The 15,473-nt window shown below is 43.5% G+C and overlaps 1 protein-coding gene across 8 annotated transcripts in view; it reads left to right on the forward strand.

Annotated features, from left to right (window-relative positions):
* The window catches only part of LOC126997444 (formin-binding protein 1 homolog), a 162,407-nt gene that overhangs the window by 124,298 nt on the left and 22,636 nt on the right, over positions 1–15,473 (forward strand). For all 8 annotated transcript variants that reach the window (XM_050858538.1, XM_050858536.1, XM_050858535.1 and 5 more), the window contains one exon: positions 14,645–14,695. In XM_050858538.1, coding sequence (XP_050714495.1) covers positions 14,645–14,695 — 51 coding nt within the window. The remainder of the gene's footprint in view (positions 1–14,644; positions 14,696–15,473) is intronic.

Here is a 15,473-nt window from a genome sequence, read left to right on the forward strand (position 1 = left end):
CGTTATGTAATAGTGTTTGTTGGTGTTTTTCCTTCATAGATAGTGTGGTGTTTTTTTGGTTCCCATGTGAGGCAACGCTACGCTCTTTGCTTCACTCTGTCTTGCGTCAAAAAGATACATAGCCGTACTTAGAGTCTTATGAAACCTGAAAATATCTGTCTCTAGCGCCTCAAGATTGATTAACTTAGTCTTAGGAAATCTTAAAATACATCTTCTAGCGTTCCTAACACCACAAGATTTATTTACTCATGTACTGTCTTACGAAACCTTTAAAATGTCTCTTCTTGTATTCGTAGGACAAGGTTTATTTACTTACGTACATCATGCCGAAACTTTTTACAATATTTCTAACTTGCATTCTTCAGCTCCCTTAGACTTACCAACTTTCAGTCTTACAAAACCCTAAGATATCATTACTAACAGTCTATAATCACCTTAAGCCTTACGTATTTTCACTCTTAACAAAAGCTTACAATACCTTAACTTACAGTCTTTAGCGCCTTAAGACTTACCTACTGTCAGTCTTACAAAACCTTACAGTACCTTTACTTACAATCTTTAGCTCCCTTACGAAACCTTACAATACCTTTACTTACAAACTTTAGCACTCTTATGTAGCCTCTAAAATATCATCACTTACACCCTTTAACACATACCTACGTTCAGCATTACGATACCTTATAATATACCTGTACTTACAATCTTTAGCATCCTCTTAAATCTCAGTACTTACAGCCTTTTGCACAACGAGTTATGTACTTACTTTCGGTCTCATCGCACCCCGAGGTAAATAATCGTACTTTCATTCCCCGGCGCCTCAGAATAGCTCACTTTCAGTCTCGCGGCGCATGGAGGTAATTGTAGTTTGTCTGATTAAATAATGGCAGACGTGACGTGATTGCTGGGCGGCTCCGACGATGACTGGCCGTGTTCTGTTAGCGGCTAGCCCATCGTCCACCCAGCCACCCATACCCCCTCACCCACGCACAGCCTCTCTCTCACCCATCCACAGCCCATCATCCACCCTTATCCACTCTCACTCATCCACAGACCCTCACCCTTTCACCCACCGACAGTCCCTCACCCACCCTCATCCACTCTCTCACCCATCCTCAACCCCTCACTCTCTCACCCACACTCACTCATACATTCCCTCATACTTACTCACCTACCAAGAAAGTCACTCACCCTCCACTCCGTCGCCAGCTCAGTCCATTATCTAGTCCACTGTTCCCTATCTTCCCCCATCCACACATTCCCCAATCTTACTCCACTCCCACTCTCACTCTCCACCTTCCCCTACCATACCTAACCACTCCTCCACCGTTCCCCACCACATTCCTCTACTTCCCCTTCCTGTACCACCACTCCACATTCCCCTACCGCACTCCACTGTCCTCTAGCTCACTCCACACCTACTCCACCTTCCCCTACCACCCTACCCTTACTCCACCGACCCCTACCAACCAGTTTACCAGCCGGCCATTACACTAAACAGCTGACGTCAACAGAACTTCGACGTTTGTTATGATTCTTTCTTCCTCTCTCTCTCTCCTTCTCTCTCCCCCTCTCTCTCTCCCTCTCTGCCGGGGTCATAGTTCTCTCTCTTTCTTTGTCTTTGTTCTTTTTTTTGTCTTTTTTATGAGGTGGCGAGACATTCACTTTCTCTGGAGGGATGAATATCTTGCTCGTATTAATTATTTCTTTGTTTATTGTTTTTTCTTTAAGGGATTGTGTTGTTTTGATTACTATGTTTGTTTCTTGTATTGTTTTGTTTTAGTTCTAGTTTTCAATCAGTGGTTTCAGGAGTCATATCTCTTATTTTTTTGTTGTTTTTTCTTTGGGATTCTGTTGTTTTGAATTGTTTTTGTTTGTTTGTTTGCTTATTGTATTGACGGTGTTGCTTTCTTTGTTTTCATTTAGTGGTTTCAGGAGTCATTTCTCATATTTCCTTGTTTTTATTGTTGTTTCTTAGGCATTCTGTTGTTTTGAATTGTTTTTTGTTTGTTTGTTTGCTCATTGTATTGACGGTGTTGCTTTCTTATAATTGTTCTTGTTTTCATGTAGTGGTTTCAGGGGTCACATCTTTTATTTCATTGTGTTTACTGTTATTTTTTAGGGATTCTGTTGTTTTGAATTTTTTTTTGTTGTTGTTTGTTTGCTTATTGTATTGACGGTGTTGCTTTCTTTGCTGTAGTTCCTGTTTTCATGTAGTAATTTCAGAAGTTATATCTCATTTCTTTGTGATTGTTGTTGTTTCCTAGAGTTTGTTTTGAATTATTTTTGTTTGTTTCCTTATTGTATTGACGGTGTTGTTTTCTTATAATTGTTCTTGTTTTCATGTAGTGGTTTCAGGGGTCACATCTTTGCTGTAGTTCCTGTTTTCATGTAGTAATTTCAGAAGTTATATCTCATTTCTTTGTGATTGTTGTTGTTTCCTAGAGTTTGTTTTGAATTATTTTTGTTTGTTTCCTTATTGTATTGACGGTGTTGTTTTCTTTGTTGTAGTTCTCGTTTTCATGTAGTGGTTTCAAGAGTCCTACATCTCCTACCTCCTCGTGAATGATCCCTCCTCACCACAAACAATTCCTTCATAACACCCTCCTCTTGAGCGAGACAAAACTACCCTCCCCTTAAGGCGGCCTCGGTAATCACGGGGCCCCCACTACGGCGTGAAGAGGCGCCTTTCTGGGCTCTCATAACCACGCACTTTTCTTCGAGGCTGCCTTCTCAATGGCCGCCACCCTCGTACCCTCCTTTTTTGCCTGCGTCGAGTGGCTAGCTATCTCTTCTTTAATCAAGGATGTCGTGGGAGGGGCTGAAGGAGAGGGCAGCCAAGGAAGGGTCGGTGAAAGGGAAGGCGGTCGTAAGGGGAGGAAGGAAGAAGGGTCAGGAGTTAGGACACTGGAGAAAGGGTGAAAGGAAGGGTCGGGATAAAGGTAGAGTTGTGTGGTGTGGGTTTACGTGTGTTTAGCCGAAGAGGAAGTGTTAGGGATAATAGAGAAAGGGAAGCCAGTTGCATAGGAGGAAAGAAAGGTTGGGGTACTGTACCGAGAGTGAAAGAAAAGGGTTGTGATAGAGTTATGTGGTGTGGGTTTGTGAGTGTTTAGCCAAAGAGATGACGGTCAAGGCAGTGTTATAGATACTAGGGAAAGAGAAGTCACCGGCAGGAGGAAGAAGGAAGGGTCGGGAAACTGTACTGAGCAGGGAGGACTGAAATAAAGGTAGGATTGTGTGGTGTAAACTTACCTGTGTTTATTGTGTTTACCTAAAGATATGTTAGCTTAGGAAGGGTCAGGGAAGACGTAGAGGGTTAAAGAAAAGACTAGTAAGGTAGGAGCTAGGGGAAGAGTGTTATGTAAGTCTAGTGTGTGTTTTGTTTGGCTTTCTCGTTCACGGCACACCCAGACAGTAAATAAATCCTTTTCTGAGGCTAATGGAGAAATCTGTTGTTGGTAAAAGTACAGGAAGTTGAATGTGTAGACCCGCTAATGTTGGACTTCCTCGTTCATGATTTGTAGCGCGCACACACACACACACACACACACACACACACACACACACACACACTCGGACAACCCAATCCTTTACTGAGGGTGATGGGGAATTATGTGGCGGGTTAAGAAGAGTAGAGATGTGTGGTGTATATAAGAGATCAGATCGTGTTTGTAGTGTTAGATTCCCTCTCGTTTAGGATTTGTTTATAGCTCACATACAAGACTAAACCATTTACTGAGGGTGCTAGGGAATTCTGTGGTGGGCTAAGAGTGGGGTTGTATTGTGTATATAGATTGCTAATGTTTGTATATAATGTTGAACTCCCTCTGGTTTAGGATTTGCGTATAGCACACACACACAAACACACACACAGACAGACAAAACTATATCGTAATTAAGAGTAATGGGAAATTCCGTGGTGGGTTAAGAGTGGGGTTGTATTGTGTATATAGATTGCTAATGTTTGTATATAGTGTTGAACTCCCTCTGGTTTAGCATTTGCGTATAGCACACACACACAGACAAAACTATATCGTAATTGAGAGTAATGGGAAATTCTGTGATGGGTTAAGAGTAGTAGAGTTGTTTGGTGTATAGATTAGCTAATTCTTGTATATAGTGTTGGACTCCCTCTCCCTCTCGTTTAGGATTGTTTGTACTTTGGAGCAGTCACAGGCAGGAGGTAAACAGCTTCCTCACCTCCATGCTCCCCTCCATCCCTCGCCTCGCCCCGCCTCTAGAAGGAAGATGTGGAGTTTAATATATGGTGTAGCTTTGTTTATCGATGTTTGTCTTGCCTTAGTTGTTTATTTTTTTGGGTATGTTTCTGCTGCTTATTGTGAAACATCCCCATCATCATCTAACCTTCCCTTTCCCTTTCTTTCCCCGCCCCTTCCCTGCTCCATCCTATCCCTCCTTCATCACTTTTCCCATTCCCCTTCTCACTATCCCTACTTGTCCCTTCTCTCCTCTTTTTTTTCTGCTGCTTATTGTGAAACCTCCCCATCATCATCTAACCTTTCCTTTCCCTTACTTTCCCCGCCCCTTCCCTGCTCCTTCCTATCCCTCCTTCATCACTTTTGCCGTTTCCCTCCTCACTGTCCCTATCCTGTCCCTTCCCTCCTCCTCCTTCTCCCTTCCCATTCCCTCCCATTCATTATACTTTTTGCTATTTCTCTTTTCTTTCCTTGCTTTCCCTTTTCCTTCCTCCTCACCTATCACATTCTTTTCCTTTCCTCCTTTTTCTTCCTCCCTTCCCATTCCCTCCCATCCATTATACTCTTTGCTAATTATCTCTTTTCTTTCTTTGCTTTCCCTTTTCCTTCCTCCTCACCTATCCCATTCTTTTCCTCTTCTTTCTCCCTTCCCATTCCCAGCCATTCCCATCACTCTCCTTCCTTACTCCTCCCTTCCCCCACGGCTCTTCGTCCCTCCCATCGCCCAAAAGTCGAATAAGGGAAGTTTAGTGTACCCATTTTTTTTTTTTGTGCGTGTGGGGTGTGTTTTCCGTACTTCTGTCACCCCGTCACCCCATCACCCCCCCACCCCACCCCCGGTCACCTCCACACGTAAGCTTCTCCCATGCACCCCGCCTTACCAACGAGGGAGGAGGAGAAGGCGGTAGATAAAAGGAGTGAGGTTAGTTTACCCACCCTAAAGTTTTGAATGCACAGAGATGCCCACTTCCCCCCTGTGTACTCCACCTCGCTCCACCCTTACTCCATTTTGTCCTCACTCCACCCCCAGTACCCTACTTCCTCTAGCTAGCCCCACCACCTACTCCACCGTCCTCAAGCTCCCCTCACCCCCCATTCCCCTACCGTACTCCACTGCCACTCCACCACCTTCCCCTACTATACCCAACCAGCACTCCACCGTCCCCTACCTCTCTCCAGACCTACTCCACCTTCTTCCACCACCCCCTACTACCACTCCACATTCCCCTACCACACTTCACCGTCCCCTTGCTCACTCCACACCTACTCCACCTTCCCTTAACACCCCCTACCACTTCTCCACTTTCCCCTGTCACACTCCACCCTGCCCTACTCCTCCATTGCTTCACCCCACCTTTACACCACCGTTCTCAAGCAAACTCCACACCTACTCCACCTCCCTCTGCCACCCTCCACCCTGCCCCTGAGGTGAACCAGACGCACGCTGCCCATGTTTACTACTCTGCCGGGAGCCTCGTCTCTTATCACGCCAGGGGGAAGGGGTGGGGGAGGGGGCAGGGGAGAGCCTTATGGGAGCGTGCCCTTGAGGGGAGAGGGAAAAAAGGTGTGGGCAGGGCCAAAAGGGGCGGTGAAGGTGGTGGTGGTGGTGGTGATGGGGGTGGTGGTGGCGGTGTTGGGGTGGTGGTGGTGGTGGTGGTGGTGGTGGAGGTGTGTAAGGTTTAAAGGTGGGAAGGAAAGGGAAGGGAAAGGAAGGGCAGACACTGGTTTCTTTGTCCCCTACTACTACTACTACTACTACTACTACTACTACTACTACTACTACTACTACTACTACTACTACTACTACTACTACTACTACTACTACTACTACTACTACTACTACTACTACTACTACTACTACTACTACTACTACTCACTGTCCTCTCTTTTTCTCCGTCCACTTACTCAACACGCCCACAAAAACACCCTCAGACTTCCTCCTCCACCGAGAGAAAGAGAGAGAGAGAGAGTCATTAGTCCCCTTTTTTTGTTTCTTGTTATCGCAACTCTCTCTCTCTCTCTCTCTCTCTCTCTCTCTCTCTCTCTCTCTGTTTCTCTTTTGTCTTACTTTAATTTAACGGAGGAGGAGGAGGAGGAGGAGGAGGAGGAAAAGGAGGAGGAGGAGGAGGAGGGAAGGAAGCAAGTAAAGAAATAAAGAAAGAAAGAAAGAAAACATCGAAGAAAGTATTTGCTTTTGAAGGCTAACGTGACTGTGTGTGTGTGTGTGTGTGTGTGTGTGTGTGTGTGTGTGTGTGTGTGTGCATGAGAGAGAGAGAGAAAGAGAGTTTGGAAGAGGATGTTTGCGGGCTAATGAATGAGGTAATTAAATGTTAATTAAGAAACGGAAAGAGGAAGAGAGGGAGGGAACTGCACAGAAAACCATGAAGGAAGGAAGGAAGGAAGGAAGGAGGACGTGTGTGAAAGAGGAGGGAGTAATGGAAGGAAGGGAAAGGAAAGAAAAGGAAAGGAAGGGAAAGGAAAGGAAAGGAAAGGAAAGGAAGGGAAGGGAAGAAAAGGAAAGGAAGGGAAAGGAAAGGAAGGAAAAAGAAAGGAAAGGAAGGGAAAGGAAAGGAAAGGTTTGGAAAGGAAAAGGAAAGGAAGGGAAAAGAAAGGAAAGGAATGGTAAGGAAAGGAAAGGAAAGGAGAGGAAAGGAATGCAAACTAAAGGAATGTAAAGGAAAGTAAAGGAAAGAAAAGAAGAGGATGGGAATGTAAAGGAAGATAAAAAAAGGGAAAGGAAAGGAAAGGAAAGCAAAGGAAAAGAAAAGGGAAGGAAGGGAAAATAAAGGAAAGGAAGGGAACATAAAGGAAAGGAAAGGAAAAAGGAAAGTAGGGAAAGCAAAGGAAGTAAATGGAAGTAGAGTAAAGAATGGGAAAGGAAAAGTAAGGAAAGAATGGGAATGGAAAGGAAAGAAAAAGAAGGGAAAGGAAAGAAAAGGAAGGGAAAGGAAAGAAAAGGAAGGGAAAGGAAAGGAAGGTAAAGTAAAGGAAAGGAAAGGAAAGAATGGGAATGGAAAGGAAAGAAAAAGAAGGGAAAGGAAAGAAAAGGAAGGGAAAGGAAAGGAAAGGAAGTGAAGGAAAGGAAAGGAAGGTAAAGTAAAGGAAAGGAGAGAAAAGAAGAGGATGGGAATGGAAAGGAAAGAAAAGGAAGGGAACAACAGACTGCAAACGGAGCCTTCACATTCCAGACTTGGTGGTTCAGGCGTCTATAGATTTTTCTCCTTTTTTTATAGCAAAGGAGGCAGCTGTAGGAAAAATAAAGATGCAGAAATAATGTCCAAAAATAAATACACAAAATAATACAAAAATAAACATCCAAAAATAAAACTCGGGTCCCAAAAGTGAAAAGAAGAACAGACGAGGAGGAACATTAAAAAAGACTCGTATATTTTTTCCCTGACTTTCTGTTTTTATGTATCAGAGAGAGAGAGAGAGACGGTTCTGCATGGGTGAGAGAGTAGAATGTTGGGTTGTGGATTTGTTGTGAGTACTGCCAACGGGACCACAAACCACGACTACCACTGTTTATTGCTACTACTACTACTACTACTACTACTACTACTACTACTACTACTACTACTACTACCCACCTTATAACCAGTATCTAAAGTTTTCATTCCTTAAACAACGACAGTAACAACAATAATAATACTAATAACAATGACAAAAAACAGCTCTCATTCCACACTAATTATCCTCCTCTTCATCACAGTCCTTGACACCAAAACAAAGCAGTCGTCGTATAATTACTCTTCATTCATTCATTTTTCTTGTGTCTCATTCGTTAGTCATTCTTTATTGCTGTCTTGTCTCATTCACGTTGGCGAAGATGGAACGGTTGCATCTTCAAGCCGTGTGAAGGGAAGGAAGGAAGGAAGGAAGGAAGGAATGACAAGGGAGATTCACACACTAACGTCATTGTGTGTCATCGTCATCATCATCATCATTATCATCACCACAACGAAGCCATCAACAACACTAAACAGCAATAACAAGACTAATACCATCATTCTTTTCACTATAAGATCGCTACTACTACTACTACTACTTCCGAACGCCTTGTCAATCGTCTATTTGGAGTTTAACGGAAGAGAAGGTTCACACACACACACACACACACACACACACACACACACACACACACACACACACACACGCCGTTACTTAATGAAGAGCCTCAGAGTGCTTGGCCCACACACCTGCTGTTTGCCTAATGCTTGTTTGTTTTCCTTTGTTTGTTTGTTTGTTTGCTCGCCCAATTGAAAGATAACGCGCTTCCGGAGTTTATTATAGTTATTTTTTTTCTTCTTCTTCTGCTTCTTCCGCATCATATTTTTTTCCCCTTCCTTTATATGATTTTTCTTCCCATTCCTTCAAAACGTTATGGAAAGGAGTATAATATGATGGAGGAGGAGGAGGAGGAGGAGGAGGAGGAGACGGCGGTATATCATAAGAAGAGGAGGAGGAGGCCTATCATAAAACGAGTAAGAAGACAAGGAAGAGAAAGAGGAGGAAGCCTATCATGAAAGATGTAAGAGGAAAAGGAAGAGGAAGAAACGAATCATTAAAGGAGGAGGAGGAAGAAGCATATGAGTACCAGTAAGAGGAGGAAAGAGAGGCCTATAATAAGAGGAGGAAGAGGAGGAGGAGGAGGAGGCCTATTTAGAGAGGAGGTGTTGGAAGAGGAGGGGCCGCATGTTTGTGAGGGGCGGGGTGCAGGAAGAGAGGAACCTGTTGTGGAGGGAGGAAGGAAGTGGAGGAAGGAAGGAAGGAAGGAAGAAAGAAAGGGAGGGTGGAAGGGAGGAAGGATTGAAGGATGGACAGGAAGTGTATTGAATATCCTTCCTGTGAGATATGGTATTTCTATTTTTTTTCTCTCTCTCTCTCTCTCTCTCTCTCTCTCTCTCTCTCTCTCTCTCTCTCTCTCTCTCTCTCTCTCTCTCTAAAATACAAAAAAAAAAAAAAAAAAAAATAGCGTAAAGTTATTAATACCGGTAAGCAAATTAAGTGAATAGCAATACCCCAGACTTCAATATAATCAGACGTGGAAATAGTCTTAGTAAATAATTCTGTATCAAGTTTCATCCCATTACGACACAATAATGCTTCCAGAATACATATACACATCCGTATCACAAGCTGTCCCTTCCTAGACCATTCCTCCGTGATCAGTTTCTAATCTTACTCTTAACCACTTGCAGGAACAGCGCCGGCGGTCTTTTTTGCTTCCTCTTATATTTTTTTTTCATGAGATGCCTCCTTAACTGAGAAAAAAAATATATAGATCAGTATGCCAGACCCCGTTCCGCACGAAATACCTGTGAACCACTATTGCGGGTCTAATTGCTATATACATCGGACACATCAATTTCATCTGTTAATAGTGGTAGCTGAGGGAAAATATGTCAAAAGGAGAAAAAAGTAATTGGATGTGAAGTAGGTGGTATTCAGGGAAGGCGAAAGAGGTAGGAAAAAAAAAAAGAAGATCCTGCCGTGTTTTTTTTTTTTTTTTTTTTTTGTGTGTGTGTGTGTGTTGGTAATAACTGACATATCTTAATTTTTTAACTGGGAGATAACTTGGAATACGGCCGAAGCTTCCCAAATGTACAGAATTACACCCTTCCCTAAAAAAGAGAGAAAAAACGAAGTACACCTTTTTTTTCGGTTGTCAGAGAGAGAGAGAGAGAGAGAGAGAGAGAGAGAGAGAGAGAGAGAGAGAGAAGGGGAGTGAGTTAAGGAGGGAGGGAGGGAGGAGGAGTGCATAAGAGGATTTAGAACCACTAGACAGATTTCTCCTCCCCTCATTCACATCCTGACGAGACTAGCACTTTGAGGGAGGAGGAGGAGGAGGAGGAGGAGAGGAGGAAGAGGGGGAGGAAAGGGTGGGTGTTTTGTGTTGGTGGAAAGAGGAAGTAGGAGGAATCGTGCTGTAGAAGAAGAAGGAGGAGGAGGAGGAGGAGGAGGAGAAGAAGAGAACACTGCCCCCGGCCACTGGTGACTTTCGTGGTCAAACTGATGTCTCTCCCAACCATCATTCCCCTCCTCCTCCTCCTCCTCCTCCTCCTCCTCTTCCTCCTCCTCCTCCTCGTCCTCGTCTTCCTTTTCTCCGTCGCCTCCTCTTCCTGAACATAAAATTTAATAGTATTCTAACAAGTAACACCTGGCCGTCACCTGCTCCTGCCCCCCCCCCTCCCCCCCTTACACCACCACCACCACCACCACCACCACCCAGATCTTGAAAACAACAACCATGACAATAATAACAACAGCATCAACTAGTACTTCTTCTTTTTCTTCTTCTTCCTCTTCTTTTTCTTCTTTTTTCCATCTTTTTCTTCTTTTTTCCATCTTTTTCTTCTTTTTTCCATTTTTTCTTCTTTTTCTTCTTCCTCTACTACTACTACTACTACTACTACTACTACTACTACTACGATAATGGAAAAATAACCACCCTTTCGCCACCATCACCACCGCCATCATCATCATCATTACAGCATCTTCACCATCATCACCATCACCACCACTGTCATCACCACTCTGGCGTCCGTGTTCTTTCCGTCCGTCATTGTCAGTAAGTGCGCTCTCTCTCTCTCTCTCTCTCTCTCTCTCTCTCTCTCTCTCTCTCTCTCTCTCTCTCTCTCCATATTTTTGTGTGATTTCTTGTTCAATCCTTCGTTCTTCCTCTTCTTCCCTTCCTTTCCGTTCTCTTGCTTCCCTTCCCTTCCCTTCCCTTTCCTTCCCTTCCCCTTCCCTTCCTTTTTCTTCCCTTTCTCTTCCTTCCGTCTTCATTCCCCTTCTTTCTTCTATCTCTCTTTTTCTCCTCACCTTCCCTTCCCTTTCCTCTTCACTCGCCTTCTCCCCTCTCTTTTTCTCTCCTCCTCCTCCTCCTCTTCCTCCTCTTCTTCCTCCTCTTCCTCTCTTCCTCCCCATCCATCCTCTTCTTTCCTCACGTTGATGTTTTGTCACAGATTTTACATTACATTGTTAACTTTCTCCCCTATTATTCCCCTCCTCCTCCTCCTCCTCCTCCTCCTCCTCCTCCTCTTATATCTTCTGACTTAAAACAAACGAAGACTTTCTTATACCTTCCTTCCGGCTGTTTTTAGAGAGAGAGAGAGAGAGAGAGAGAGAGAGAGAGAGAGAGACTATCGAATTACGTGGTGGTAGAGAGAGGGGGAGGGAAGGAGGGAAAGGAGAGCTGGATTGAGGGAGAAGGGAAGAGGAGGAGGAAGAGGAGGGGGGACCACGCCTGCTGAAAAATAGGGAGGAGCAGGAAGCAGAAGGGGGAGGGGGGAGGGGAGGAGAAAGGGAGGAGGAAATTAAACGAGGAAGAAAGATGCGACAAAGGAAAGTGAGAGTTTATCATTCCAAGCACGGAGGAGGAGGAGGAGGAGGAGGAGGAAGAGGAGGAGACGAAGAAGATGGAGGAGTGTTGACCGCTAGAAAGGTGTCCTCTCCCTCTCTCTCTCTCTCTCTCTCACACACACACACACACACACACACACACACACACACTGACGCTTCTCGACGGACGTGAAACTTGATAACATCGTGTGTGTGTGTGTGTGTGTGTGTGTGTGTGTGTGTGTGTGTGTGTGTGTTTGCCCAAGTGAATCTTTTTTGTACTTTCTCTTTTCCATTCATTTGTTTATTTTTTCATTTATCGCTTTCTATCCTGTCAGCCTTCCTTCCTTTCCTTCTTTCCTTCCTGCTTTCCTTCTTTCTTTCCTTCTTTCCTTCCTTCCTTCTTTCCTTCTTCCCTTCTTCCTTTCCTTCCTTCCTGCTTTCCTTCCTTCTTCCCTTCTTCCTTTCCTTCCTTCCTTCTTTCCTTCCTTCTTCCCTTCTTCCTTTCCTTCCTTCCTGCTTTCCTTCCTTCTTCCCTTCTTCCTTTCCTTCCTTCCTTCTTTCCCTCCTTCTTTCTTTCCTTCTTCCCTTCTTCCTTTCCTTCCTTCCTTCTTTCCTTCTTCCCTTCTTCCTTCCTTCCGTCTTTCCTTCCTCCCTTTCTCCTTTCCTTCCTTCTGTTAATCTTACGTTCATCCTTTTTTCCTTACTACTTTCATTGATTGCCTGTGATTGGTTCTGTAGCTCATCCTTCTTCTTCTTCTTCTTCTTCTTCTTCTTCTTCTTCTTCTTCACATTCATCTTCTGTTATCATCATCATCATCCCTATTACTATTATTTAAAGACGGTAAAACATAAAGAAACGCGAAGTAAAAAGAAAAGTGGAAAACAAACTTATGGCAAATGTATTGAGGACGAAGAAATGGAGAAGGAAACAAACCCTGAAGGAAGAGGAGGAGGAGGAGGAGGAGGAGGAGGAGGAGGAGGAGGAGGAGGAGGATGTAGTGAAAAAGAGAAGGAAACAACGTAGACTCCATTTACGAGAGAGGAGGAGGAGGAGGAGGAGGAGAATGAAGACAAGGAGGAGGAGGAGGAAGAGAGAGGAAGTACTCTGACCACGAATATTGCCATCAGCACATTCGAAGCACCAACCTCCTCCTCCTCCTCCTCCTCCTCCTCTTCCTCCTCCTCCTCCTCCCATAGACGTAAACAGAATGGTCATCGTTTTTTAGGTCAGACCAATGAGAAGGCGGGTTTTTTTTTACTTCTTTTTGTTGTTCTTGGTTCCGCCTTGTTGTTGTTTTTGTTCGTATTTTGGGGAAAGTATCGAAACTGGGGAATGGTGTTAGAGAGAGAGAGAGAGAGAGAGAGAGAGAGAGAGGTTTAAATGAACTGAATTAATCTTTTACGAACGTTATAATTTCTCTATTCTCATGTTTCACCTTTCTCTCTCTCTCTCTCTCTCTCTCTCTCTCTCTCTCTCCATCTGTTTTGTAACCGACGGAAGGAGGAAGAGGAGGAAGAGAAGAAAAAGAAGAAAAAAGGAGAAGAAAGATAAGAGAAGAGGATGACGTAGGTGATAAAAAAAGTTATCTAGATGGAGGAAGAGCTTAGTGTGAGAACAGGAAGAAGAGGAGGAGGAGGAGGAGGAGGAGGAGGAGACAATGAAAATGAGTAGCAAAATGAAAAAAAAAATGGAGAAATAAATGTGGGAGATACACGAAGAACAGGAGGAGGAGGAGGAGGGAAAGGAGAAGGAAGAGGAGGAGGAGGAGGAGGAGGAGGAGGAGAAACAGGAAACTGAGACAGCGTGTATCAGATTTTGCTTAGAGAGAGAGAGAGAGAGAGAGAGAGAGAGAGAGAGAGAGAGAGAGAGAGAGAGAGAGGGGTGGGGTCGTACTTTCTGTCTGGACGCTGTGTTGATCTTTCCCCGCAGACTGACCAGACACACACACACACACACACACACACACACACACACACACACACACACACACACACACACACACACACACACACACACACACACACACATGGACCTGACATTGATTTCTAAGTGATAGGTAGACGGAGAGAGAGAGAGAGAGAGAGAGAGAGAGAGAGAGAGAGAGAGAGAGAGAAAGCAAATGTCTGGACGCACGTAATTGCCCCCACCTTATAAGACAGAAGCTACAGGTGTGATGGGGTTACCTGTAAACTCTCTCTCTCTCTCTCTCTCTCTCTCTCTCTCTCTCTCTCTCTCTCATCAGATATATACTTCATTATCTCAATTATCTTTTTTTTTTTTTCTTTCAATTGTCAAGTCTTGTCGAATTAACTGATGTGTGTCTTATCAAGCGAAACTCTATCATTGAAGTTTTTTTTTTCTTTGGGGTTTTCTTTTGGTTTTCATTTGTTTTCGTTTTTTTATATTTTTTGGGAGAGACGGGAATGGTTTGGGTGGTCTTTGCTATGTTCAGTTTGCCATTCTACAGCAGGTGTGTTGATGACGCCTATGTTTTTTTTTTTTTTTATCATCATACCTAATTATTTTTCACTCTATTTGTTGTTCATTTTTTTCTTATCTTCTTAACCTTCACTATCTTTATCTATCACTGTCACTGTGTTAGAAAAAAAATAAGTTATCAGTCTTATGCGTCATTGTTTATTGTATATAGTGTATAGCGTGAGTTGTTGATTTTCTTTCTTATTTAAATTACCTTTACTGCTCTCCTCTACGCAAAAAAAAAAAAGTTATTCATGTACAAAGAAAAAATCGTTTACTATAACCTAGGTCTTTGTTTTCTTTCTTTATAATACCGTGTAATTATGTAATTTTATCTGCCATTCTTCTTTTCCTACCTAATTTCCCTTCTCTACCATCATTTCATTAAGAATATATAATGTCATTAGAGGAACATCATAATATACACCCACATCCTTCTTTTCAATTACCTTTTATTCTTCTATCTCTTTTTTCCGTCCTTGTTTACATATGTCCATTTCCCAACAACGTCCCTCTCTCTCTTTCTCTTCTTTTCGCATGATATATCTTCCCGTCCTCATTCCCATGTGTCCATCTCCTAACAATGCCTTCTCTTCCCCTTCAGGAGACTGGTCAAGACGTACCTACCCAAGAAGAAGGAGGGCGAGGACCAACAGTGAGTATATATATATTTTTTCTTCTGGACGGAGAGCGTGGCGGATGATACTCTTTCTTTTCCTCGCTCTCCTGTATTGTGTTGCTCGGGTGTTCGGTGTGAGAGGAGGTGAAAGAGGAGAGTGAGTGGGGGTGAAAGAAGAGTGTGAGAGAGGAGGGGAGAAGAGTGCAGAGGAGGGTGTGGAAGAAGAGGTGAAAGAGAGAGGGGAAGAAGAAGAGTGAGAGAAGAGGGGGTAGAAGAAGAGTGTGAGAGAGAAGGGGAAGAAGAATGAGAGAGGGGAATGGAAGAAGAGGTTAGAGAGGGAGAGAAAGAAGAAAAATGAGAGAGGGAGGAAGAAGAAGAAAGTGAGAAAGGTCGGGGAGGAAAAAAGGTGAAAGGGTGGAAGAAGAACGAGAGAGAAGGAAGAAGAAAGAGAAAGATGGGTGGGAGGAGGGAGAAGAGAGAGAAAGAGGAGGGAGAGTGAAAAAGAAATGGAGACGGATATAGAAAATGTGAGCTTCTAAAAGACACAGGAAAGAAAGAAAATAAAAAAGAAGAAAGAATGAAGAACGAAGAAGAAAGAAGATAAAAAAGAAGAAAGAATGAAGAACGAGAGAAAATCGAAAATGAGTGGAATTAGACAAAGAAAAATTGGTCAGAGAGAGAGAGAGAGAGAGAGAGAGAGGGGGGGGGGAGAAAGACAATGCAGAAACAGGTGCAGAAAATGAAAAAAATAAAAAGGTTGGAGAGAGAAAGAAAGACAGAAAAAGGATGAAAAGGACGAAGAATGAAAGAAAGC

Source organism: Eriocheir sinensis, chromosome 12, assembly GCF_024679095.1.
Source record: "Eriocheir sinensis breed Jianghai 21 chromosome 12, ASM2467909v1, whole genome shotgun sequence".
Lineage (NCBI taxonomy): Eukaryota > Metazoa > Arthropoda > Malacostraca > Decapoda > Varunidae > Eriocheir > Eriocheir sinensis.